Genomic DNA, 24,781 nt, shown 5'->3' on the forward strand with positions numbered 1-24,781 from the left:
GCTGGTCACACCTGCGGGCAAGAGGCTGGTCACGCCTGTGGGCACCAAGACCGGTCACACCTGTGGGCACCGAGACCGGTCACACCTGTGGGCACCGAGACCGGTCACACCTGTGGGCACCGAGACCGGTCACACCTGCGGGTTCAGAGGCTGAGTCACACCTGCGGGTCCGCAGCAGGGGCTCGTTCCGGCCAGTAAGTGCCCTCGAGGTTGAAAAGTCCGCCCTGTCCTGCGGTTAAGAACAAAGCGCTTACTGCGGGACGTGGGACTCTGTCACGCGGCGTCTTCTGCTGTCTTTCCCAGGAGGGTGACAGTACGGGTTTGGCACAGGCCATTCCCGCCTGAGAATGGAAACGACTTTCAGAAGCCGGAGGGACGTCCGGCCCTCGGTTTCACGTCCAGCGGTCACCCGGGGCTGGCGTCTCGGGTGACGGGTTTGTCTGCCTCTCCCCACCAGGGCTGCGTGACGCCAGACTCACCGCCTGTGAGCTCCCGCCCCACCGTGCTGGGCCCATCTCTGTCGCTGAGCAGCATCTCGGGGCTGTCTGTCAGGTCAGACATGAAGAAGCGCCGGGCCCCTCCACCGCCTGCCCTGCCGGGGACCGGGCCACCCACGCAGGACAAGGCATCAGAAAAGGTAGGCAAAGGAGCAGCCGAGTCTCTGGAGGCTCTCTGTGCGCGCGCTCATCCTAGGGCCTACCTGGGGCTCTCGCGCGAGCGTTTGGGGTGAATGCTCCCGCTTTACCCAGCGGTAAGGTGAGACGCCACACTGCCTCGGTTACGGGGGTAGGAACCTGACTTCGTGCTTCACCCTGAAAGTACCATGCTCACCGATCAACGTTTACTTTGTTTACCGTTGAAATTTCGGGCATCGTCGCGGTCACTAATGAGAAAGGCACACGGTTAAGACTGTGAATTCGAGTTTGTACAGGACCGGGATGATGCATGACACGGTAGGGGAGCCCCATTTGGGCACATTAAGTGGCCTGCTGCGGGGGTAACACCTGTCTGGGGAGACATGGTATTCGCAGAATCTCCTTTATTGTTTTTACCTTGAGAGCAGTGGAATGTCTTTGCAAGCACTGGTCATTGCACACTGACCAGGAGATGCCTGGGACCTCAGCAGTGTGTCCCCGTTTGGAGTCCTTCCCTCTGCCTACCTGCTGACGACTTAAACCAGCATTTAAAATATCAAACCCTGACTTCCAGGGCGCAGGACACCCTTGGGCAGTAGTGCCTCTTTTCATGGCCTGGAATGTAAAGTTTCTATTTTCCAAACCCGCCCTTCTTTGGGTGGGCCGTGGCAGGGACAATACCCAAGCACAGCCAGGACAGGACCTTGCTTTTGGCCAGTGTAGAAGCTGAGTTGTCCCAGGCTGGTCCCCGGCGCCCGACAGCAGGGCCCGCCCCGTGCACCCTATTGCAGTGAGAAGGTGAGGACGCGTGTCCTTCCTCGCGCTGAGGCAGCCCCCGGACCCTGCGTCCCAGCCTCCTGGGACCGCAGCACAGGAGGGGGCACGGACACAGAGTGCGTCCGCACGGAGGTGAATGCACAGCCTCAGCAGCGTGTGACACGTGTCCGGTCCAGAGGAGAGGTCGTCTTGGCCAGATTTCGAGGTGCTTATCCACAGTAGGTGGCGTCTGCTCGAGGGGGTAGAGTGCAGTAAGTAGAGAATCGGGAATTCTGAATGAAAAGCAAATAGCAGAATGAACCGAGTTCCCTCTTGGACAGCAAAAGCTTTTTACTGAAATCTGTTTTGTTTGGCATGGAATGAGTGGAGAAATTGGCTTACAGAAACCATCTCCTTTCGTAAGCTCGTGAGTGGCATATGGATTACATTTAAGCGTTTGCTGTGAGTATGCTTTTTCTTTTTTCCTTTTCAAATGAAAGCAGTTTCGTTGTTTACTAATTCCTGAGAAAGGAACCCAAAAGTGTGTTGTCGTTGTCACTGGGAAGAACGTCAGTTCCTTCTCCGGGGACTTCCTTCCATACAAAGATAAGGCGTTTGTTTGGAAAGTCTTATTTCTATGCAACTGTTACCAACGCCAGTATCCTGAATGTGAGAGAAAGGTTTGTTTTCTAGGGCATGACTAGTTTATAAGAAAATGAGGACGCTTAGGTTTTCATATTTTAAAAGATTTTCCTTAGCAACCAGTATTAATCATTTAGTATTTACTCGTTCAGGTCATAGAGGCAGAGTAATTTCAGGCATCTTCCAATTCATCTGAAACTTTTTGAAAATGTCACTTGTGGTCTACGGCCACGCCACCCCGAATACGCCCGATCCCGTCTGATCTCGGAAGCTAAGCAGGGTCAGGCCTGGTTAGCACTTGGATGGGAGACCACCTAGGAAGACCAGGCGCTGTAGGCGTAAAAAATAACAAATAAGGGATTGTAAGCTGACAAGGCCTTTGCGATCTGTGAGGTCAACCAACGGTTGCCTCGCCCCAAAAAATAAAATAAAAATAAGACGAAAAGGAAGAAAATGTCACTTGTATATATCAGCATCGGTTACCTGATTATATATCCATAATTTGATCATCAGTATTTGCTACTTGTAAAAGCAGTTTTCAACGAGATTTCCCAAGAGAGAAGCGAGCGGTGTCCTTGCGCAAGGCTGTCGGCAGAGAAACTGGTGAGGCGGGCCGAGTGACACGTGACCTCGCAGGCGACGGCCAGCGTCTCCTGCATCACACCTGCTCTCTCTGCCCAGAGCCCGCGTGTAGTTTTAACTGTGTGGAACATTCAGGTGGAGTGCCATATTGTGTATGTTAGGGCACCATGTGCTAAGTCAGTATTTTTCAAACTCGAGTGGCATCTGAATCACCCAAAGGGCTTGTCAATGCACAGCGGTGGGGCCTGAGGATTTCCGGTTTGGCAGGTTCCTGGGAGAACCCCACTTTGAGAACCCCATCCATAGGCTGCTGCCTCCCTCTTCTGCCCGACTGAATTTGGATCAATCACAGAGGAGAGAGGGTCTACTGAGTCTAAATGTTTTTCCCAGGTCTGGAGAGTTCCTTGGGTAGGAAAGTTACGTAGGCGAAGGAACCTGTGTGATGCGTAATGACTGTGCACAGTTAGCGGGGGCCCGAGGTTACATGTTAAGGTGGATACACAGCTCCTCCTCCTCGCTGAGACCCGGGACGTTCGCATGAGGGGACGAAGGAGTTGCCCGTCGTGGCGGGATCGTCATTCGTCTTCTGGTTCCACATTGTCCTCGCCCCACCGTTCGCCGTGCTGAGGTGACCGCCCTCCTGTCCTGGGCCCCGGTGAATAACTAGAATTCTTGCTGCACCTGTTTGGGTCGGAGCCCCCTTTGTACAGCGAGTCTTAGCGACCTGTCCCCAAGGAGACTGATGGAGCCTCTGAGTGAAGAACACTGTTTCAGAGTTTATAGGCGAACGGCTGATGAATCGCTTTGCTCACCGAGCGCGCTTACAAATGGCAGCAGCTCTGGGCGTTCCCGGCCACGTTCGCGCGTCCTTAAGAAAAAGGCTGCAACCGAGCCCCGGGAAGTGCAGGCTTCTGCCGGATGCCAGAACCAGAAATGGCCGTGGCGGTGTCCCCGCGTGCATGCTGCCCAGAACTGCGGCCACAAGGACATGGGCCTCTGCGTGCGGGCAGCACGCGCGGAACAGCCACTGAGCGCCGGCCTCATCTGCGAGACGGGTGCCAGGGCCTCGCGCGGTTCGGGGGGAAGACGGGGGTGGTGTGTGGCAGCTCTGCAAGCCGCGGGGCTCCCGTCCCTTCTCTCCCCACCGTCCCCTCTGTGCCCAGAGTCTCTCTGCCACCGGTTTCTCCCCCTGGCTCCCTGTGTGTCCCGTTACCGTCCCGTCTCTTAACCACGCCTCCTCGAGATAACCACACGTGTGCGTGACCCCACAGCCGTCCTGGCACATTTGCTGATTGTCATGTTGGTTCTTCAGCTGAGCTGGGGACACTGGGTCTCAAACCAGCCCGAGTGGCACGTCAGGGGCTGTGCAGCTGATGCCAGCCCGGCTCCACGTCCTCGGGCTCCACGGGGCACCAGCCCGCGTGCCACCGTCTTTGCCGGTGAGGCGGGGCCGGGCCTCCGCCACCCGCAGAGGCAGAGCAGGTGAAAGCTGGTTTGGAGATGGGACACAGCCCCCTGCGAGTTGGTGACAGATGCTGCAGACGTGGCGAGGAGGAGGACGTTGGCACCCGGGCGGTCAGGACCCCCCTGCAACGTGGTCGCCTCCTGCCATGGCCCTGGGCTCCCTGGAGCAGCACACACTGCCGGCCTGCGCCACGCAGAGCTGCCCTTAACCGTGGCACCCTTGGGCGGCGTGCAGGGCGGCATGGCCATCCCTCAGGTGGCGTGCGAGGTGGCGTGACGTCCTCAGGTGGCATTCAGGGCGGCATTGTAGGTGTGGCTGGAGGTTGGAACCCCAGCCACGCGTCTGTGGACTGGATCCACAGGGCCCTTCGCCCCCAGGCTGCACAGCGGTGACGCCCTGTGGTCATCCTGCCCTGTGCAGACGGGAAGGATGGCCCAGCCCCGGGGTCCCCCCCACCTCCACCCACCACAGACCTTTTGGTTTCTTCTGTGTATTTGTTTCTGGGCCTATTATGAATGTTTCTTTTTTTGGAAAATTCAGAAGTTTTACTGGAACAAAGGTCTTTCAGGCACCCTCTTCCCACGACAGTGTTTCCAAGCCTGCGTTTTTGTCCCAAGCAAGAAGTAACAAGTGGCTTCCTGTCGAGAGAAAGTGCATCTTCCCAACTGCACCACCCCCCCCCTCAGCAGAGTGCGAGCTCCCGCTGCGCCCCCTGCTCTGCTGGTCCCCCCGAGACAGAATCCGAGCCGCTTCCTCGGGCGCCGGTCACCCTGCGCTGGTTCATCTGACTCGCTTCGGGGGCTGTGTGATGCCCTCGCTGTGGCTCCTGTCTCTCTCCTTTGGTGTGACAAGCCACTCCCAGACATCGTGACTCAGAATGTGTCCCACAGCACTCACGATTTTCCAGTTCTGTGCTTCGTAGCGACGACTCCCATTCTCAATCACAGGGCAGTATATGCCACTACGTAGAGGGACCCCGGTGACAGAGTTCAGCGGGATCCACAGCACCCAACTCCTGTCCCCACAGCCTCAAGCACGCAGCTTGTAACTGCCATCCACTTGGCTGGCTCTCTGACTTGGGACCGGGACTTATTCCCCATGATGTCCCACACCTGGTGGGAGCACGTCGTGAACAGGTAAGTATGGGCTCAGAGATGAGACAGCCAAGGAGAGTCGTGGAGACACAACCTTGTCATCTTCAGTCTTCACCAATGAGCCATTGTCTTTCTGGAGGGTGGTCTCTGGTAACACGCATGGGGACAGTGGGTCTGGTGTTAACCAGCCATCTTTGCTGTGCTGATCCAGTTGATACAGATGGGGGGTGGGGCTGTCAGGATCCAGAGCATTTGATGAGCTGGGCAGATCGTCGGCGAGATGACTTTCGGGGTGGGGGACGACAGGCTGAGCCAGGATCTCTAGCGGCCCCAAGATCAGTCACTCTGTGCTCCATGTGCTGTGGACCCTGCACAAGACTAACCCATTCCCAGGTCCCATGCAGTCCCCTCCATGTGCCCCAATCCAAAGTCGACCTGCGGGTCCCTAGATTTCCAGGACAAGAAAGGGAATGAATGCCTCGCTATGCTACACCCCAGGACAAGAAGCAGGTGGTGTCGCGGCAGTGGGAGCTGTGGGAGTTTGGGACGGCGTCAGCCCACAGCAGCAGAAGCGTAATGATGGGTCAGGATGGGGTGGCACTGGCCACACTCTGCTCAGCGCCAGTTAAGTCTGTGCTTGCAGTGCCTCTGTCTGGACATCACATTCTAAGAGAAGAAAAAAAAAACAAAAAACAATAAACGAAAACTAAAGGTGCCCAGGAGAGAACTTTCTGGGAATTGAAGAGTCAGGAAGTCATCAGCACTTATTTTAAAAATAGCAGAAATGTTTACATTTTAGCTAAGAAACGTCGCTGGGGCGTGACAGCGTACAGGGGTTCAGTCCCCATCCGAGACGGGCTTACGCTGTGTTGCTCCGAAGGACCATGCAGGTATCCGTGCGTGGACATTCTAGAAACTTTGGTTCTGTTGAGAGTAAGGAAGAATCTCCTGTCAGGCAGAGTCGGGGCGAGAGAGTGATGGGTGCGTGGGGGTGCCGTGTGACAGTTTTGGTGTCGGTGCGTGTCACCTCCTCTCGTAGCGTGATGCCACGTTCGCTTACGCTATCTTATCCATTCCGGTGGAGACCACGGTCTCCGTCTGAGAGGTGACAGGGCACACGACAGCTAAGTGACTTGCTCAAGGGCACGACAGCGAGTAAACTAAATAGCACAGCGGCTGCATGAGGCTGCACCTGCCTTGCGGGCAGTCCTCACGTGGCCCACGGCGTACGCAGCCGCTGTTTGGGACACCCCTGCAGGCAGCTGTCATGCATGCGTGCTGCCTGGGCTCAGAGGGAACCGTGGGTGGCAGTGCGCAGCAGGGGGACCCATGCGGGCACGGAGCCCCTCTCTGGCCTGTGCTGCATCGTCGTCACAGCAGAGATCCTGTTGCGGAGAGAACGTGTGGCATGGAAGCGCTCTCTCATTTTGGTCCTCGCCGGCAGAGAAGTCGTGCCTCGGCTGCTGGAGGACCAAGCCTCGAAGCTTAGAGATAATTCTGAAAATCTTGAAGAAAGGATAGGGTCGTGCATCGTGAGGGGCCGGAGCGCAGTGTCTCCGCGCTCCAGGTGCACGGAGCCTTCTCCCCAGCCCCTTCTGCTTGTCACGGCAGGAGAAGACAGGGACAGAATCAGAGTGCTGGGAGCAGACGACCCGTTCGCCTCCATGAGTGACCTTTGTCAAGGAAGTCGAGCCCAACCGACGAGCTGGTGATGGCGAGGCCAGGCCGTCGCCCGTATACCACGGTTCTCTGGGTGAGATTACTGGGTGGACCGCGTTCCGTCCGGCTTGTCCGCGCCGGCGACGTGTGAGCGTGGCCGGACCGACACCCACGCGAAACTACGTTAAGAGGAATAAAGTGCCCGGCCGTTGGAGGACGCGCGGCCGCACGCCACGCCCTGGAAACATCTCCGCCGGTGCAGCTCGGGTGCGGATTTCGGCTGGGTTTTTGAGGTGCCTCCTGCACTTTTTAACCCAGTTTCCAAAAATATGCTTATCCGCTCATACGATATGGTATAAGACCTCCAAAGTCTTGCCAGCAAGGAAGGATGAAATGAGAGGGGCTCTGGAAAGTTCTTTTGCCCTTGATTCTACGTTTTCAAAAACACGTGTGTCGTTTCATCTTTAAACGTTCCAGATAGAAAGTACGTCTGCCCGCCGAACAAAGAAACCGGTGCGAAGCTAAACGATGGATGCGCATGAATTCTTTTTGTAACAAACAGACAAGTGTAGGTTTTCTTTGTGGCCTAAAATATGAAGAAGCAAATCCGGAATTTCTTACGGTGCGGAATGATCTTTTTTAAAGGTCAGAGGAAGTGGAGATGTTGAGAAAGTCGTGTCGGGGATTCGGATGTTTCCTCTTTCCCTGGATATGGGGAAGGGAAGGGCTGCGTTGTGCTCAGGGCAAGTCCAGCTCCTTTGCCAAAACGAACAGTGCGGGGACCTAGGGGTCCCTCGCAGAGCCTGTGTGGACACTCGGGCTGCAGCGGGGCTTCCGCGGGGGCAGAGAGCTGCGCGGTCCTGATGGGGGCTGGCGGACAAAGGAAACAGGAGCCATTTTAGTCATTTCCCATCCACCTTTTGTTAGGGGCCTTTTCCTCCCTGACCCTTCCAGCCGGAGAAGCAAGTGTTTGTTTGAAGATTAGATTCTCCTATATTTTTAGCTGTCATTAGGGTGTGACGTGTTACGGAGGCCCTCTGATAAAATCCAAATGAAAAGTGAGCTTGCGACTTTCCTACACGTTGGCTTTGGGGTGACACAGAGGAAGTGAAAAGCTGGACTTCGCATTCTAGAGTCACACTGTTTGAATAGCCACTGTTTAAATATGTTGTCCATGACCTCAGTCTATCGTTTTTGTCACCTGGAGTTTGTCTGTCAATCATGTTGACGGTCACTGAGTTTTTCATTTAAAAGTGAGATTTCATTTTTAACCTTACATTTTGCTTCTTTATATCCAAGTGACTTTATGATTCGTTTCTGTCACCTTGATAATCAACGATCAGAAAACTGGGTTTTAGAACACAAATCAGCAATTTCGGTGTACAAGGTAAAAAGCCCTAATTCATTCTTTCAGGCTCGATTTAGTCATGGAGCCTAAAGCAGGCGCAGAGATCCCCAAACCCTGCCATATCTGAACCTCCACACCCAACTCGGCCTTGTCCTGTCATTGTGACTGATGCCTCGTCTTTAGAAACGTTCGGTGTATTCCTCAGCCAAACTGAGTCTGGAATCTGTGAAGTATTTACTCCTGTGCATTCACGGATACATTCAACAGAATGAAAAGGCAACCTACAGAATGAGAGAAAATATTTGCAAATCATATAGCTGATAAGGGATTAATATCCTGAATATGTAAAGAACTCCTAAATCTTAACAACAACCAAAAATAAACATTCGATTGACAACGGGCAAGGACTTGAATAGACATTTCTCTAAAGAAAATGTGCAAAGGACCAATGAACACATGAAAACGTGCTCAGCCTCACTGATCGTTAAGGAACTACAGATCAAAACCACAGTGAGACGGCACCTCACATCCATCCTGGCTACCAGGAAAACAAAAACGAAACGGCGCGGTCAAGGACGTGGAGAAATTGGGACCCTCGTGCTCGGATGGTGGGATGTAAATTGGTGCAGCCCTAAGGAAAACAGTGCGGATGTTACTCAGAAAATTAAAAATAGACAGAGCAACCGTACGATCCAGCAAGCCCGCTCTGGGTATTCATCCAGCGGAAATGCAATCCGGGTGTTATAGAGGGCCTGCACCCCGTGTTCATTGGAGAATTATTCACAACGGAAACAACCTAGGTGTCTGGCAGTAGAAGAATGGTTAAGAAAAGTAGTATATGTACAATGGAATGTTATCAGCCATAAAAAAGAAAGAAGGAAATGCTACCGTTTATACAGCATGAGGAAGTCAAATAACCCAGAAGGGGAAGGGCGAAGGCTGTGACCACACCGATGTGTGGAACCTACAAAAACAGACGCGTGGAAGCAGTAGGCGGGTGGCTGCCTCGGACGGGGCTGAAGCGAGTCAAAAGGAATGAGCTCCCAGCTATAAGACGCGGCGTTTCTAGGGACGCCACATGCAGCCGCGTGGTGATTACGGTTAATGATACTGCCCTGGACTCCCGACAGCTGCTGAGAGCCCAACTTCAATGTTCACAAAAAGTACCTATGCGAATCGACGAATGTGTTATTGTGATAATCAGTTCTTAATATATACCGGTGGCAAATCATCACGTTATGTACCTTAAACTTACACAAGTTGCATATCAATTATAGTCTCGATAAAGCTGAAAAAAATGATCTAGGTCAACGAAGAAATAACAAAGGAAATTAGGAACAATTTTTAATTGAATAAATGAAAATGCAACATATTAAAATTTGCAGGATGTAGCTACAGAAATGTTCATAGAAAACTTTATAACTAACTTTAATGTTCGTATTGAAAAAGAAGAAAGGTTAAAAATCAGAGATTGAAGGTGATATCTTAAGATACTAGAAAAAATGGAACAAAATCTAAAGAAAAAAAGAGATAGAATAAAAAACAGAAATCAATGAAAGATATAAAGATAACAGAGAAAATAAATGAAAACAAAGCTGTTTCTTCGAAATGGTCAACCAGATGACCAACTCACACCAGACCAAGCTAAGAAAAAGAGGAAGTGTAAATTACCAGTATCAGGAACGAAAAACAACTTATCAGTACAATTCTATGAATGTTAAAAAGATAATAAGGAAATGGCGTGACCTTTATACCAATAATTTTGAAAACTTAGACAAAATAGACAAATTTATTAAAAAACACAACTTACCGAAACTGACACCATCTGAAATAAAAAAAAAAAGCCGACGAGTCCACTGAGTGTTGCGGTGGCTTTTTACCATTAGTATATAAATTAATTCGTTCAACCAACTATCTTGAGTACCTACTGTGCGCTACAAGATGCTCCAGGGGAGCTCGTGTTCAGATGTAGAAAATGAACAAGTTAACACATGCAAGGAATTTTCTCAGACGTGAGTGAGTGCGGCAGGCCCCCCTCATCTGCGGAGAATGCATTCCGAGACCCCCCGAGGGTGCCCGAAACCGTGACAACAGCGAATTCCAGACATATTGCTTTTTTCCCTACACGTGCACACCTGCGGTCGAGTTTAATTTCTAAAGTCGGCACAGGAAGGGATGCACAGCCACAGCTGATAACAGGATAGGACAATCGACGCGACACCAGCAGTGCAGTGACACAACTGGCGGCTCCGTGGCCACCGGACAAGCCGTGCGAGGGGCGCGGGCCGAGCGGCGATTGGGCGGGACACAGCGGGGCGGGGTGCGATCCCGTCACGCCGCGTAGAATGGTGCGCAGCTTAAAACTTGTGAATTGCTTATTTATGGAATTTTCCATTGAATGTTTCCAGACCACAGTCGACTGTGGACAAGTGAATGTGTGGAAAGCGAACCTGTGGAGAGGGACGAGTGTGCATCCTCCAGGTATGAGTGACACGGTTAACAGTGACGTGACAGGGTGGCTGATGTCGATTCCATGCCAAGAACCAAATGCTTGGAAGGAGCTGGCCATGTGACAGTCTGGGAGAAGCAGTGCCGGGCAGAGGGTCGGCTGAGAATGGCCGATGTGTTATTTGTTAGAAGCCTTCCAGGCTGGTCTCGTTAGTCTAACTTGTCATTTCTTAGATGAAAGGCAAGCAAAGTGATCCTGTTTGTCTTTATCCATATTCATTTTCTTCCCCGTCTCTAACAAAAACGAACCTCACAAACGGCTTTCTATAGCAAGAGGACTAAACTACATCAAAATCTCATCGCATCTGACGATGTTCAGTGGTCGTGTGTGCCACCGATGCAGACTGGGTTCTGGGCGCTATTCTTTAGGGAGATGGGACAAGCGACGCCACAGTCCGTCGTGCTCCTGTCTTGTGACAAATAGTGGTGCCATGTTAGTGTGAATAACCAATGAATTCTCTTGGAATTTCGATGAAAACTTTACGCAACACTGTCCAGACTTGCCAGCCTAGTAGATACACCGTCAGCGTGGACACTGCCTAACTATGATTTCTTTGATTATTTAAAGTTTTTTCCTAAATGTGAGTTGTTTTTTTTTTTTGCAAGAAATAATTATGTTGATTACCCAATTGAAACACTTCTTGTTTCTGCATTTGGAATACACAGGCACCAGCTCTTAACTGTGGATACCAGTGAGAAAGGCAGCAATGTAGACCCGGGGTCCGCTCCCACCGATGCCGAAGGCTGGCCTTGTGGGCCTAGCCCTGTGCCGTGGGCCACCCGTCCGGCTGTGGCTGCCCTCAGTGTGGCTGACCGCAGCGTTGCAGTAAACGCAGGCCTGTGCTTCACCTCATTCCCCAGGCTCCCTGGAGGTCTTGGATCTGTCATCACAGCTGAGAGTGTAGGCTACACTCTTAAAGCAGGTCGTTGGCAGTGGTGAGGGGATCAGCGAGAATAACCTAGAAAGCGCACGTTTGCCAAGGCTGCGCTTTGCATCGTGAGCCGCCTTCAGCGGCAGAGGGCGGAGCAGGGCGACTGCAGGTGTGGGTGACTCGGCCGCGGGCCCTCGGCCGTGTCAGCAGTGAGGTGAGACAGGCGAGCTTAGGCTTTCTAGAGGGAACCACACTGAGTCCCACCAAGTGCGTTTCCTGTCCCGACTGAGCCGAAACAGGAAGGCCTCAGAACGGGGGCCGATGGCATGGGGGGTTACCTCACATAATACTGAAAGGACTGATTTCTTTACAAAGGACTCATTCGGCCATAGAAAATATCTTTTTTTTCCGAAATCCATTGTTTCGGTGGATACGATGACGCGGGAGGCGTGGCCTTTGTTGTGTTGCTCTTTGTGCGTTTCTGTGTAGCCTTTTGTGTTTGTCAGGGGACAGAATGTTAAGACACCACTTGAGTCATTTCAATCCGTGGAATTGGGTGACAGTAAAATCTTCCAGTTACTAAAATACCTCTTCTTGACAAAGAATGTGTTGTAGGAGAAGGTAGATTTTTGGAGAGAGAGCTGGCTACAGGTTCACAGAAGCGTTTACTTTCCGTAGAGGGTTGTACGAGCCGCCGGAGTGGTGAAGCCTGAGTGAGTCTTCAGGGTTCGTGGGGTTCGTGGTTTGTTCCCTTCGGAGGTCGATACGTTCTGTAACTTTGAGCAAAATGGCGTGAACAAACCCGGGTTTGCCGTGGGCAAGGCGATCTGGATAGGAGCTGTTTCGACAGCATCTTGTCAGCGTCACGAAGTGAAACAGCGTTGGACGGGATGACGTCATTCGCGGGCCCGCCGTGCTGGCTTGCACTTGGCGTTCGCAGTCACGGGCGAAGAATTCTGCGCAAGTCCACGGGACTCCAGACGAAGTGTCGACGCCCCGGCGAGCTGTCACCGCAGGGAGAGTCTTTCCTGAGCGGGAACCAGCGTCTCCCCGAGGACCGAGCCTGCAGAGCAAACGCAGGCCACACCCTAGACCTGTGCATAAGGGTCAGCGCCGTTCCCAGAGGAAAGTTAGGGTGCCCGCGTCTGCATGTCACTTGTCACAGAAGGACAGCAGCGATAGTACATTCGTCACTTGTAGGAGCTTCGGGGTTTGATCGCGGGCCACGCTGGGAGGGGCAGAATGCTCGGGCCGTGGCATCTGGTGGGGCGTCAGATGCTCTTGGTACCAGGCATGTGCACGCATTTACTGTGCTCAAAGCACTGGGACCAGGGCGACTGAAGCTCACGGGGACAAGCCTAAAGGTACCTCAGTGCGTGTGGCGCTCACCTGGATCCCTGGGCACGTACGGTCTCATGCAAGGGCTCCTCGTGTGGACTGTGAGGCAGCACAGCAAGGGGCCAAGGACGCGGCCCCTGCGCACGACCTGGATGAGGGAGGGTCACAGCGTGGCCGGCCGGGTGCTCGGGCAGGCAAAGCGGACAGCTTCTGAGACCTGGGGAGCAGAGGTGGCTTCTGGAACTCACACCTCCGGGCCGTCCGGGCTCAGCGGGCAGTCCCGTGGGCTCGCTTGGGTCTGGACAGCCTGGGGAGATAATTTTATAAGTGATCCAGAAGTGACATGTTAATAACAAACTATGTATTTTTAAATGCCCCATTTCTTAGGAATTCTCTGTAGTCCTTGCTCTGAACTTGAGGGGGCAAAAGAACTCATCTATGGGACTTTCAGAAGAGCGGGCGAAATGCCATCGATGACAATCGGAAAGCAGTGCTCATATGTGACAAGGATAATGAGTGTGCGGAGTACGCTCTTCAAAGAGCAGTTTAGGTTTGCAGCAAAGGTGGGAGGAAAGGGCCGAGAGTCCCCGTGTGTCCCCATCGCTGGAGTCACCCAGATGCCGCCCTTCCAGGCTGGCTTCTTTCAGAGTCCTGTGCATTTAAAGTTCTTCCAGGTCTTCTCATGACTCGATGGCTCGTTTCGTTTTAGAGTCGAATCGTACTCCATTGTTGATTTATCCATCACCTACCGAAGGGCACCTTGGCTGCCTCCAAGTTTTGGCAGCTGTGACTAAACCTGCTATAAACACCTGAGTACAGGTCTCCCAGCTGCTCTGGGTCGATGCCCAGGAGAGAATCGCTGGGGCGCATGGGAAGAGTGTGTTTGGTTTTGTAAGAAGCTGCCACTCTGTCTTCCAAAGTTGCTGTATTATTTTGCATTCCCACCAGCAGCGAATGACGCTTCCTGTTGTTTCACATCGTCACCAGCATCGGGTGTCTCCTCAGAGGGACCTTTCTCCACTCACCTGTTTGCCCATATGAACTCTCTGTCCCCCGCCCCACAGAAACGGGTCACCATCATGTTTCTATCTTAAATAACATGGGTCACTACCTAAAATTATCGTTAATTATTTCTGTCTTTCCTCAGCGAGTCATAAGCTCTGTGAGGAGAGGGAAAGAATTTGTCCTTTTCGGGCTCTGTCCATTTCACGTAGAACGGTGCCTGGCGCACAGTGGGTCTTTACTGACATTCTGAGTAAACGGACGCGTGATAGCACTGCGACTCAGAGAGGGGGGACGACGAGAGGAGACGTGGCTCAGATTCAGGCAGGAAACGGGGCGGCCTGATGGAAGACTGGCAGCAAAGGGGGACAGGCAGGAGGCGGGACTTTGAGCCGGAGCGGCTGACCAAGGATGGGCCACGTGTGTACACGAAGCAGTAAGACTCCCAGGCCCCTCCCTGCCACGTGCAGCCGGATCATGGAAGAAGCCAGAAGCCCACTGCAGGCCCCGGATGCGCTGAGGGCACAGGGCACAGGGCACAAGGCAGGGTGGCACCCACGTGCCGACTAGGACCAGGCCCGCCCGCTGGCCGGACGCCCAGCCCGGGAGCCCGGGAGGTCGGGAGAGCCCCCTGCATGGGAGAGAGAATCCTTGGATGTTTGGGGAGCCCCTCTGAGCGAGCGGGAATCCCGACCAGGCACGGACCCGTCCACAGAAACGCTGGATTATGGACAGCCTGCCAAAAGATCACCAGAGATGGAGGAAAGGTCAAAATGTGACAGGCTGAGGCCAGGACGGAGAGGGAGAGCGGGACTTGGAGGAAAGATGATGCATTAAAGAGAAGGAAACAAAATAAAAACAGTTCAAACGATAAAAATAACAGCCTTGGAGAGAGAAAAGGAGGGATCGTATCCAGGGAGACAAGACATGAGACTATTTTAAACATACAGAACAAGAACGAGCTCTCAGAAATTAAAAACATAGTCACAGAAGTTTTTAAACTTGCAGGAGCTGGAAAATGAAGCAAAGGAATTTTCCAAGAAAGAAAGAACATTTTTTTTAAGTGAGAAAAAGATATTCCAGAAAAACTAGAAAAATCATTTAGAACCCTTAGTGTTCAACTAATGGGAACCCAGAGAAAGACAGAAAACGGAGGTAAAACTCCAAAGGGAATAATGCTAGAATATTCTGCAGAATTAAAGGCTACACAGATCGCAGGGCTCGGCTGAGGCCCAGACAGTGGGTGAAGTGCCCCACGCAGGGCAGCCGTCCCGAAACACCAGGGCTCCAGGGGTGATGGGTCCTCACAGCTGCAGAGGGAAAACGGATCGCTTCTGGGAGCCGGGCAGCCAGCTGGGCGGCGGGGTGACAGGCCGGCGGGGTGACAGGCCGGCGGGGTGACAGGCCGGCGTCTGGAGAGGCACCTACTTCCGGCCTAGATTTCCACAGGCTCCTGTGCTGACGACTCAGTGACGGAATAGAGACGTTTTCACGTTTTCAACGTCTCAGCACTTTATCTCACGCACATCCCGCTTCAGGAAGCTGCTCGAGACCCCGCAAGTGAAGAAACGGACGTTACATAAACAGGGTCCAGGATCCAAGCAACATGGGATTAAAAAAAAAAAAAATTCCTAAGTAGAGGGAAAGGAAAGTCCAGGAAAGTCAGCTTGAAAAAAACGTTAGGAAGCAAATCAGTTATTGTGGTCACGGGAAACAAAAAAGTAAAAACAAAAAAGTAATCCAGAAAGAAAATGCAGCTGACAGGCACATCGCGCGTCTCATCTGGAGAAAATTCCTCTCGAAGAAAATGTCTGCCTTACGCAGTCGAAGTCTCTGCTGTAACTACATGTGTCACTAACCAGTGACTATAAATCCCGCACTGTCATTTTGGGAAAGATCAGGCGGCGGAGTGTGCATGTGTGTGCGTGTGTGTGCGTGTGCGTGCACGTGTGTGTATCTCAAAGACTCGGTCTTAACCTTCTGGAGTAGGAAGCCACGATCTAACATGAAAACAATCGAGAAATAGCAGAATGGGCTTATTACCTAGGAAAATGGGGTAAATGCTGCAGGAAAAATGAGCTTGGTGTGGTTGCTGCTGGCGTGTGGCAGGGTCCAGGGACGGCTGGTGGGACCCTAAGCTCTGTGGAGACATTGGCTTTTCCCAGCCCATATTGTACATAAAATATATTAGATAGTGGTTAAGGTAGAAGAGGTGGTTCTAACGTATTTTAGTAGAATAGTAAAAATAGAACACTAAAGTAGGATGTGCGCCGACTCAGCGGTTAATCCGAGTGTTAATAGACTGGTTTTTTTCCCTGCCTTTTGCTTATGGAACGTAAAAACTTTTGTAGTAAAATGTATATTACTGATAAAATTTTAAGACATTTTACACACTTCACACATTCACACACATGCACACACGCTGTGAGCCTGAGTTAATAAGCCGGGGAGCGCCAGGGTTGGACAGAGCGCCACGGTGGGTGGTGTAGATGGGCGCCCCTCCCAGGATGCTGCCAGGGACTGTCGGGGCGACTGGACGGTGGGGGGTGGAGGGTGGGGTGGAGGGAGGCTCAGCCGCCAGCCCCCCGAGGGCAGCAGCCGAGCACAGTCACCGTCTCGCCTATGCTCACACCTCTGCACACGAGGCTTCCTTCAGTGAGGGGGTGGGTGAGACCATCTGTACCGGGGCGAAGGCACGGGGTCGGTGGGCGCCGTCCCACAGGCGGAGCGAGTGCCCTTTCAACACCTCATCCCATCCAGTGCTCACCAGCTGCCTGAGAAGCTGTGAGTTTGTCACTGTGAAAGCCATTGATGGGGCTGGTTACTGCCCTGGGTAGCAGCACAATGTCCCACCTGCTGACCCCATGTCCCCACTCTGCCAAGCCCCACTGTGGCTGCAGGTCTGGGCGGTCATCAGCCCTGCTGCTCGGGATGTGCAGAGGCAGGGTGCAGGTGGCAGCCAGGGCAGGGATGAGGGGCTGTCCTCTCCCCGCCCGCCCTTCCCCTGCATGGGCCCAGTCCTGGCAGCTCTGGGTCACCCCAAGGGACAGCTCTCCGCTGCACTTAATCAGGGCTGAGGATCGTTTCTCATAGCTGTGCTGAGAAGCGACCGTCTCCCGCTTCGCCTGGGGTCCCTACGAAATGCGGGCACAGCCCCAGCACTGTACTCAGCGGGGTTTTGAGGGGTATCTGCGAGCACCCTGCATCACCTCGGCCTCTCCTGGGCGACACAGTAAGCCCTCATGCCACTGTCTGCTCTGCCCACCCACGGACCCCAGAACGGGGACTGGCCATCTGACGGCCCTCCTTAGGGCACCCCACCCCCCCGACCTCCTGCACATGACACCCATGTGCACCCGCTCCCCGACAGAGCCACCCGCTCCCCGACAGAGCCACGCGCTCTGACCCTCCTTCTTCGTGCTTCACAGGTGTCTCTGGGGTCACAGATGGACCTACAGAAAAAGAAGAGGCGGGCGCCAGCTCCCCCTCCGCCACAGCCCCCGCCGCCCAGCCCCAGCGCCCCGGTGCCCACGCGCACCGAGGACCGCGAGGAGAGCAGGAAGACGGGTGAGTGAGCGCACCTGCACGCCTCGGGCCTGCACGCGTGTGGCGTTGTGGCATCGCTATTAACCCGCACAGCGGCTCCCCCCAGTGACCTTAACGGGGACACATCTGCCGAGGAGGAGAGTCTGCAAGTAAACGGTCTGGAGTGGCGAGTCCACGCGGTGTCGAGGGGCGTGTTTTCTGGGCCCAGCATGGGCGTTTAGCAGGCGGGGCGCAGGAGCGCGGGCGAGTGTGGGTGCGTGACCGAGTGTCTGGTGGAGGCAGGCACGGTCTCAGGGTGACCTGCGTGAACGCTGCTGTGGAAGACATCTGGGCCTCAGGAAGTCTGTCGGTCAGTTGACAGCACTTCAGTCATTTTGCGGCCGCCACGTTTGACCCTGATCTCCATCCATTACCAAGTGCTGCGAAGCCCTGATGTTTAAGAGAAAAGAACCCGAAGCAAAGAGGGTAGAATCGCGATATCTGCGAGGAGGGGCCCGTTAGGGCATTACGTCCCGCCCCTCACGCGACAGGTGGAGTGGAGAGAGGTGACAGTGTCCCTAGGTGCCGGGATGGCTGACTTTTGCTCTGAAAGCACTTGGCGTGTGTTATTTCGCTTACGTGGAGCGGAAGTGGGTGCCGAGGAGCGGGGCTGCCTGAGACCCCCCGCCCCCCGTGACCACAGGCGCCTCAGAGGCCAGCGCACCAGCCGGCGGGTGTCACTCCAACGCCGTGTCCTTCACCTGGCACCCTCGCATTTCACCTTCGATCTCACGGCTGTAGCCCCAACGGGAACGGCTCCCAGGATGAATGCTCATTGTCAGCGTCTGAAACTTTAGCAAGAGCCATCGGTTGGTTGTCAGCATTCGTCCCCTAGTCAAAACCTCACTTCTAATGTTGTTCCCAACAGCCAATACATCATGTCAGTTTATCCTCTGTCCCGAAGGGACATCCTACCAGATTTAAAGAAAACCGGGCCCACAGCTCATCAGAACAGCCTAGTTTTTTTCTACTGTCCACGATGAGTCCCCCATTCCTCCTTCCGAGCTCGCTCCCCACTGTTTCCGTGAAGGGATGACACCATCGGATTTAGAGTTTCTTGTTGAAATTCTAAGAAGCGTCCACTTCAAGTGGCAGTGTGGACGCGTTTGAGTCGTGCCGACCCCCAGGCGAGACAGCCCGTGTCAACACAAGGAAGACCCTCCTGATTCAGCCTTGAATTCAGGCCGAGGCCTTGTGCCCGACAGGCTTGGAGAACCAGGCCTGGGTGGGGGCCGTCGGCCAGTGCCCATGGGCGGGACACGAAGGTATTTTATAAAACCGAAAACTGTCGGAGCAGATTTCCAGCTAAGTGACATCACGGCGGGGACACAGATGGTAGTAACTCACCACAAATCTCTCTCTTGAGTCCATAAACTTTGGTTTCAAGAACTGAGGAAGACAGAAGCTTCCTTCTTACTGAAAATAAGTTTGAATATTCGAAGTCAGGGGATGGTAGAGAAGGTCTTGGTGGCCATGTCAAGGGCAGACTTTCATCCTCACCATAAATCCTGATGAGTTGGTTAAATTTGATGCCAAGTAGTTGGATTTGGTCCTGGGTGAGTTTGGATTTGGAGCTGGGTGTGGCTGGATTTAGAGCTGGATGTGGTTGGATTCAGTGCTGAGTGAGGTTAGATTTGGAGCTGAGTGAGGTTGGATTTGGAGCTGGTTGTGGCTGATTTGGAGCTGGATGTGATCAGATTTGGATTTGGGTGTGGTCATATGTGGGTCTGGGTGTGGCTGGATTTGGTGTTGAGTGAAGTAGATTTGGAGCCATCTGTGGTCAGATTTGGATGTGGGTGTGGCTGATTTGGTGCTGAGATGTGGTGGATTTAGATCTGGGTGTGGCTGGACTTGGTGCTGGGAGTGTTTGGATTTAAAGCTGGGTGAGTTGGGATTTGGTACTGAACGAGGTCAATTTGGTGCTGAGTGAGACTGGATTTGGTGCTGGGTGTGGTTGGATGTGGTGCCATGTGAGGTTGATTTGGAGCTGGATGTGGTGGATTTGGAGCTGGGTGAGGTTGGATCTGGTGCTGAGTGAGGTCGGATTTGGTCTTGCGTGTCTGCCTGTGTTGCTGTGAGGTGGTTCCTGGTGCAGGGCACCGACGGTGACGTGCCCTCTGGTGGGCGCGGGGTCCTCTGGGCTTAACCATCTGAAGTAACCCCCATTGATTTTATGTAGGTGTTGGACGGCAGATGCCACAAAAGCCCCCCAGAGGCACCACGCGGGGGCCTCCCCAGTTAGTGCTCCCCCCGCCCCCGCCCTACCCCCCTCCAGACGTGGAGCTGGCAGAGCCACTCGGCACCCCCGGGGAGGGCGCCGCTTCCGAGGCCACGCACCGGACACCCACACGTACGTGCCTGCTCCTTCCTCGCCCATCCGTGGTGACTCCCTCTCTGGTCCTTGGTGCTGGGTCTCCAGACTTTCCGTCCCTGCCTCAGGTGTCTGTGCCTCCTCTGTGCAACTTTGCCTTCCAAATGCTCAATGCAGTGTCCTGCCTACCGGGGAATGCCACGCAGGTACCTGCAGGAGCGACTTAACCTGTTAATCATTCAGACTGCAGTTAGACTCGAGCCCAAATTGTGCCGTCTGGGTGGAGACACTTGGCTAGAAGGTAAATTCCTCAAGTTAGAGCTAAGCTCAGAGCGTCTGTGGACCGCGGCGGCCGGCGCGGCAGGGAGTGCGGAGGGCTGCGGTCAAGAGCCGGGAAGAATGAGTTACAACCCCGGACGTGTGGGTAGTGGCCAAGCAGTAGTCTTGCCACTCTGTGGAAAGGGAAACTGAGGCACCAGAAGGAGAGCCTCGCAGTAGCCGGAATGAAAGGCTCGTTCTGCTTTGATGCGTCCTCACACCCAGCCTGGGATCGGGCCCTCCTCATTGTCCCAGGGGTTTTCGTGGACGATGACAAACACCACGTGTAGCACTCCTGCCTCCAGATGTGCAACAGTTTTGTGTATTTAGCGACATACATATTCAGATGGCGGCACGCGTGTGCCCAGCTTGCGTGCGTCTGCGTGAGGATGCTGCCGCTGTGCGGTCCGCCTGCTCACTAGGGGGGCACAGCCTGGACCGGTTTCCTAGCAGCGCGGTGGCACTCGGCATCCGGCCCGAGAGCAGCCGGGCCCACTGAGAGCTGGGATGTCCACGCTCTTACCACGGGCACCATTTGATCTTTTTCTATCCTCTTTGGAAATGACGACGCGCTGGCCGCCCGCTTCTGGGTAGAGAAGATAATCGTCGGATTACTCTCCCTGGGCAAAATAATCCTGATTCATTTTATCTTTCTTTGCAAATACTGCTTTTTCATCCTTAAAACGTTTGATCATCTTGACAGCGGACAGGCTCCCGAAAGCAAACGAATTTGTGTGGGGCGTTGGGAGCTTCGGGATTAGGCGTGTCAGGCGGAGATGACAGCCGGGGCTTAGGCAGCTCCGAGCGTTTCATCTCTGAAGAGAGCGGGTTTCGGCCCCACGCGGCAAGGCCGCGGGGCTTCCGGTGGCCCCTCTGATGGCCGCACCCCTCACCCAGGCTCTGCTGGTCCTCGCGGGGAACAGCCGGTGCACGTGGTCCAGCCGAGCACGACCGGCCGGCGGGCGAGGTGTGGGCATTGGAGCAGCAGCACTGTGGGCCCGCACACGCGTGCACACCGGCCGTGTGCACCCCGCAGCCCCCCCGCGCCCTCGGGGGGCCTCCCTGTGCGGGGCCGGGGGCCACTGTCAGAGGCTGGTGGAGGGACTGGGGGGCTGCCGATGTCACACCTGAGAAGTTAAGCTTCCTCCCTGTGCCTAGCAGACGCCCGCGCCAGGTCTGAGCAGAGCGTGGAGCCGAGCGGCAGACTCGGACCAGCCGGGACGAGACACGTTTGTCCTCGGCACCCGGGGCTGTGCCTCCTTCCCGCCCCGTGCTCGTTCTTCCCACGCGGCCGTTTCCCCGGATGCACGCCCGCTGGGCGTCGGCCAGCTTTCCCCGTGGTGCACAGACGTCACTGGTCGACAGTGCAGCTGTGCGGGGAACTCATACTCAGCCAACAGTGTCCCATGCTCCTGGCCGCACCCTTTGCGTTGGCCGCAGTCTGGAGAACTAGACGAGTAGGTGCAGAGAGGGCACTGTGTGCCGCTGGTGATGCTCAGGTGGATGACTCAAGGGCAGTGCGGCCAAGCATGGGAGAACCGTCCTCCTCCAAGGACAATTTTAATGCGAGACTGGGCACGTCAGGCCTGGCCTTCACCTCCGTTTATCCGTCCTGCTCCCACAGAGCAGAGGAGCTACCGGAAATGTCCCCAGCAGTAGGATGCCCCATTTAGTGCCCACAGACTGAAGGGGCTGGTTGCTGGATGGTCTTAGCAGCTAAGAGGGTAACAGAATAGGGTCGGCGAGGTTGTATGTCGGACCCATAAACCTTTGGACTCCCGTTATCTCATTTAAAAGTACTTCCTGCTATAAGAAGCATTTTTTTTTAATCTCTTCCAAAGTGAGCTTGCGGCAGAGAAAATGCAGCCTTTTCAAAGTCAGCCCCTGGGCACGTGCGAAGCTGGGTGTGCCCAAGGGACATGCCCTCTGCCACCACCCGGTGTCATATCGCGGCTCCTCTCGCCCGATCTACGCCGGGGCTCCTTCCTGGCAGCCGCGCCGGGTCGCCTGGCGGAGGCCGAGTCGGTCAGTGCCACCTGCACGCGTCGTGGTAGATGGTTTAGCCCTGAAACCTCTCGAGGTCATGGCACCAAGGTCATCGTGAGTGAGTCTTTGGCGGTGCGTCTGAGCTCTTAGCGTAACTGCAGTAGCAGTGGGACAGGGGCTCCCTGCTCTGTGCTCTGTCATCTCCGTTCTCATCGATAAGCGTGTATCCGGCCTTTAGATGGCGGCTGACGCACGCGGGGCGCATGCGCGTGCTCCCGACGTACGTGCGTGCCTCGTGCGCATGTCCGCGCCTGCGCGATTTTGCATGTGGGTTTCTTTCCCTTGCAACTTTCTAACCACGTTGCTTTCTGCCGACGTTTGATTTTGGTTGGATCTTCACGCTGAATGCTGTGGAAGGCGCGCATCCCACTAATTGCATTGAATTGTTTGTTTGCAAGATTTGCAGTGCTGGTTATGATTAGGCTACTAACAAGTCACCAATTACTTATCCCAGTGAGAAGGCCCTGGGGATTTAAAAATCAGTGCATACAGAGCTCAAATTGTAGAACCCCAATTTGCTTTATATTTTTTAGAATTAAACTGTTCAATGAATGTCATTTTCTTACACATTTTTTTTTGTACCACCTTTGACCAAATCGATCTTTCCTTAGATATACATTTCTAGGGTAATTAGCAGAGGATTTCTAAAGCAGAGAGTGAAAATGAGTCATTGTCTCCTGTTCTAAATGGTATGCAGAGTTAAAGCACCGCCACTGACAACCATGGAGACGTTGCTGGCTGATTGGTTTTCAATTTGTGGATAGGTATAGCTCATTCTATAGAACTTCAAAGAAATTCTAAAATAAGAAACTAAATGAAAGAAAGAAACTATCCATTTTTCAATTAGAAGATAGTAATTGGAGTTTGCTCAAGGTAAAATCAATAATGATGATGATAACAAAACTAATTCACAAGCAGTGTCACCCAGCAGAAGAACCGAGAATCTAGATAAATTAGGGGCACGGCTCAGTAGTGTACTGGCATAGGGCTGTAATCAACCCCTCACTCCCAGACCCCTCAGACCCAGACTCTGGCTCTGCTCGGGGGTCAGCCACGAGCTTGCCTGAGAGCATAAAGCTGGAGAAGACAGGACAGGAATTTCTCTGATGCCCCTTAAATTGGGACCGATCCTCTTTAAATTCACCTAAGATCACACTCTAAGACTTGAACCAAAATTAAAAACATAGTCTGCTTCAAAGCAAAGTAGTTAATTCTAAAGCTCATGACACAAAACAATTCTGGGCATCTCGTTTGTCCTGGAAGCCCCCTTGAAACCCCACAGGTGTGTGGGCTTTACCGCAAGCCCGGAGAAGCTCTCTCGCCTTGTCTTGGGTTTATTTGCTGCTTTTCGTCCCGTGGCAAGAAAGCCAGCCATGCAGCTGCTTCTGCCGCCATGCAAAAGGACAGAATATGCAGCCAAACAGGAAGTGGGTGGCGAGCAAGTGGCCCTTCTCACAAAATGGAAGGAAATCAGTGACTGTGGGAGCAGAGTCTGTCCCCATTCAGAAGTACATTCGAGAAATGGAACTGAATTTTTAGCCTATTATTGTACCTCAAAAACCATTAAATTCACTGAATACAAACTAAAACTTGAGTGCTACTTAGGCACAAAGCAATGAGAATCATGGTAGAGCTATACGTAACATTAAAAAAAAAGCTATGAGCTTTTCTCCTTTCGCTAATTATTTTTCAGCCCTTTATTTCCAAGCTACTATGTCTCCGACTTGAGAAGGAGCTGGAGAACTTAGTGACAGCTCAGGGGAGCGGGTGTGCGTGGACCTGGCTCTTGCCAGCTGGTGAGACCAGACTGTGGGAATCCCAACAGTTCTGCCAGCCAGTTGCTAAACAGAGCCAAATTATGTAAGCTTACAGTTACATAAATCACATTAAAAACAAAGCTAACAAATACTGAAAACTCATGACTTCCTAATGATCTTGCTACCTTTTACTGGTTCTGTGTTCCTGAGGTTATTTACATACGTGAACGATGTGACTCCGTAGTCCGTAACAGTGGAAATCCTGCACAGCTGTTCCCAGCACACGTGGGCTCAGCGGCTGATGTCAGTAGCTGAGACCAGCCGTGGAGAGAGTATTTACACCGGAAACCGGCCGAGGCGCCAAGTCAGAGCATGATTTATTGTCTGGTCAGTTGTCTAGATGTAAAAGAGTGATCAGGGCATGTTAATAGGGCAGATTAAATGTGAAAATGTGTCATGTCAGGAGCCAGCGCACTGTGCAGAGCACAAAGCAAGTTGAAGAGTTGTTCTTCTATTTTCAAAAAAGCCATTATTCAATTCAGCAAACGTTTTCAGGTGATTGACAAACAAGCTAAGGTCCAACATGTCTTCGTGGTTTCATTTTCGTCTTTTTAACATAAAATGACCAACCCGTATTGAATTTGAAACTATGAATGTTTGTCAACAGTATTGGTAGGTTGGCTACAGATTTTTTTATTAAATGGCAACAATTAATGAGAGAATTCTCTGAGAATCAGTTGGTTATAGAGAATTTACAACGGCAAGCGTTGTATTTTTTTTCATTGTAAATTTTGTGCTACCTGCCCTTTATATCAGTGAAAGTTTATCTATCCATCTCTGCCTTTTATTTTTTTCAAGAGAAC

The 24,781-nt window shown here is 53.1% G+C and overlaps 1 protein-coding gene and 1 pseudogene across 8 annotated transcripts in view; both read left to right on the top strand.

Moving 5' to 3' along the window:
* Positions 1-24,781, top strand: part of COBL (cordon-bleu WH2 repeat protein) — a 150,683-nt gene that overhangs the window by 90,497 nt on the left and 35,405 nt on the right. For 6 of the 8 annotated variants that reach the window (XM_039862808.1, XM_039862812.1, XM_039862813.1 and 3 more), the window contains exons 7-9: positions 458-637; positions 17,330-17,468; positions 19,666-19,836. In XM_039862808.1, coding sequence (XP_039718742.1) covers positions 458-637; positions 17,330-17,468; positions 19,666-19,836 — 490 coding nt within the window. The remainder of the gene's footprint in view (positions 1-457; positions 638-17,329; positions 17,469-19,665; positions 19,837-24,781) is intronic. The other 2 variants (XM_039862811.1, XM_039862816.1) reach the window with 1 other exon arrangement.
* Positions 2,254-2,372, top strand: LOC120602695 (uncharacterized; annotated as a pseudogene).

This window comes from Pteropus medius, unplaced genomic scaffold (assembly GCF_902729225.1).
Source record: "Pteropus medius unplaced genomic scaffold, Ma_sr-lr_union100, whole genome shotgun sequence".
NCBI classification, from domain to species: domain Eukaryota; kingdom Metazoa; phylum Chordata; class Mammalia; order Chiroptera; family Pteropodidae; genus Pteropus; species Pteropus medius.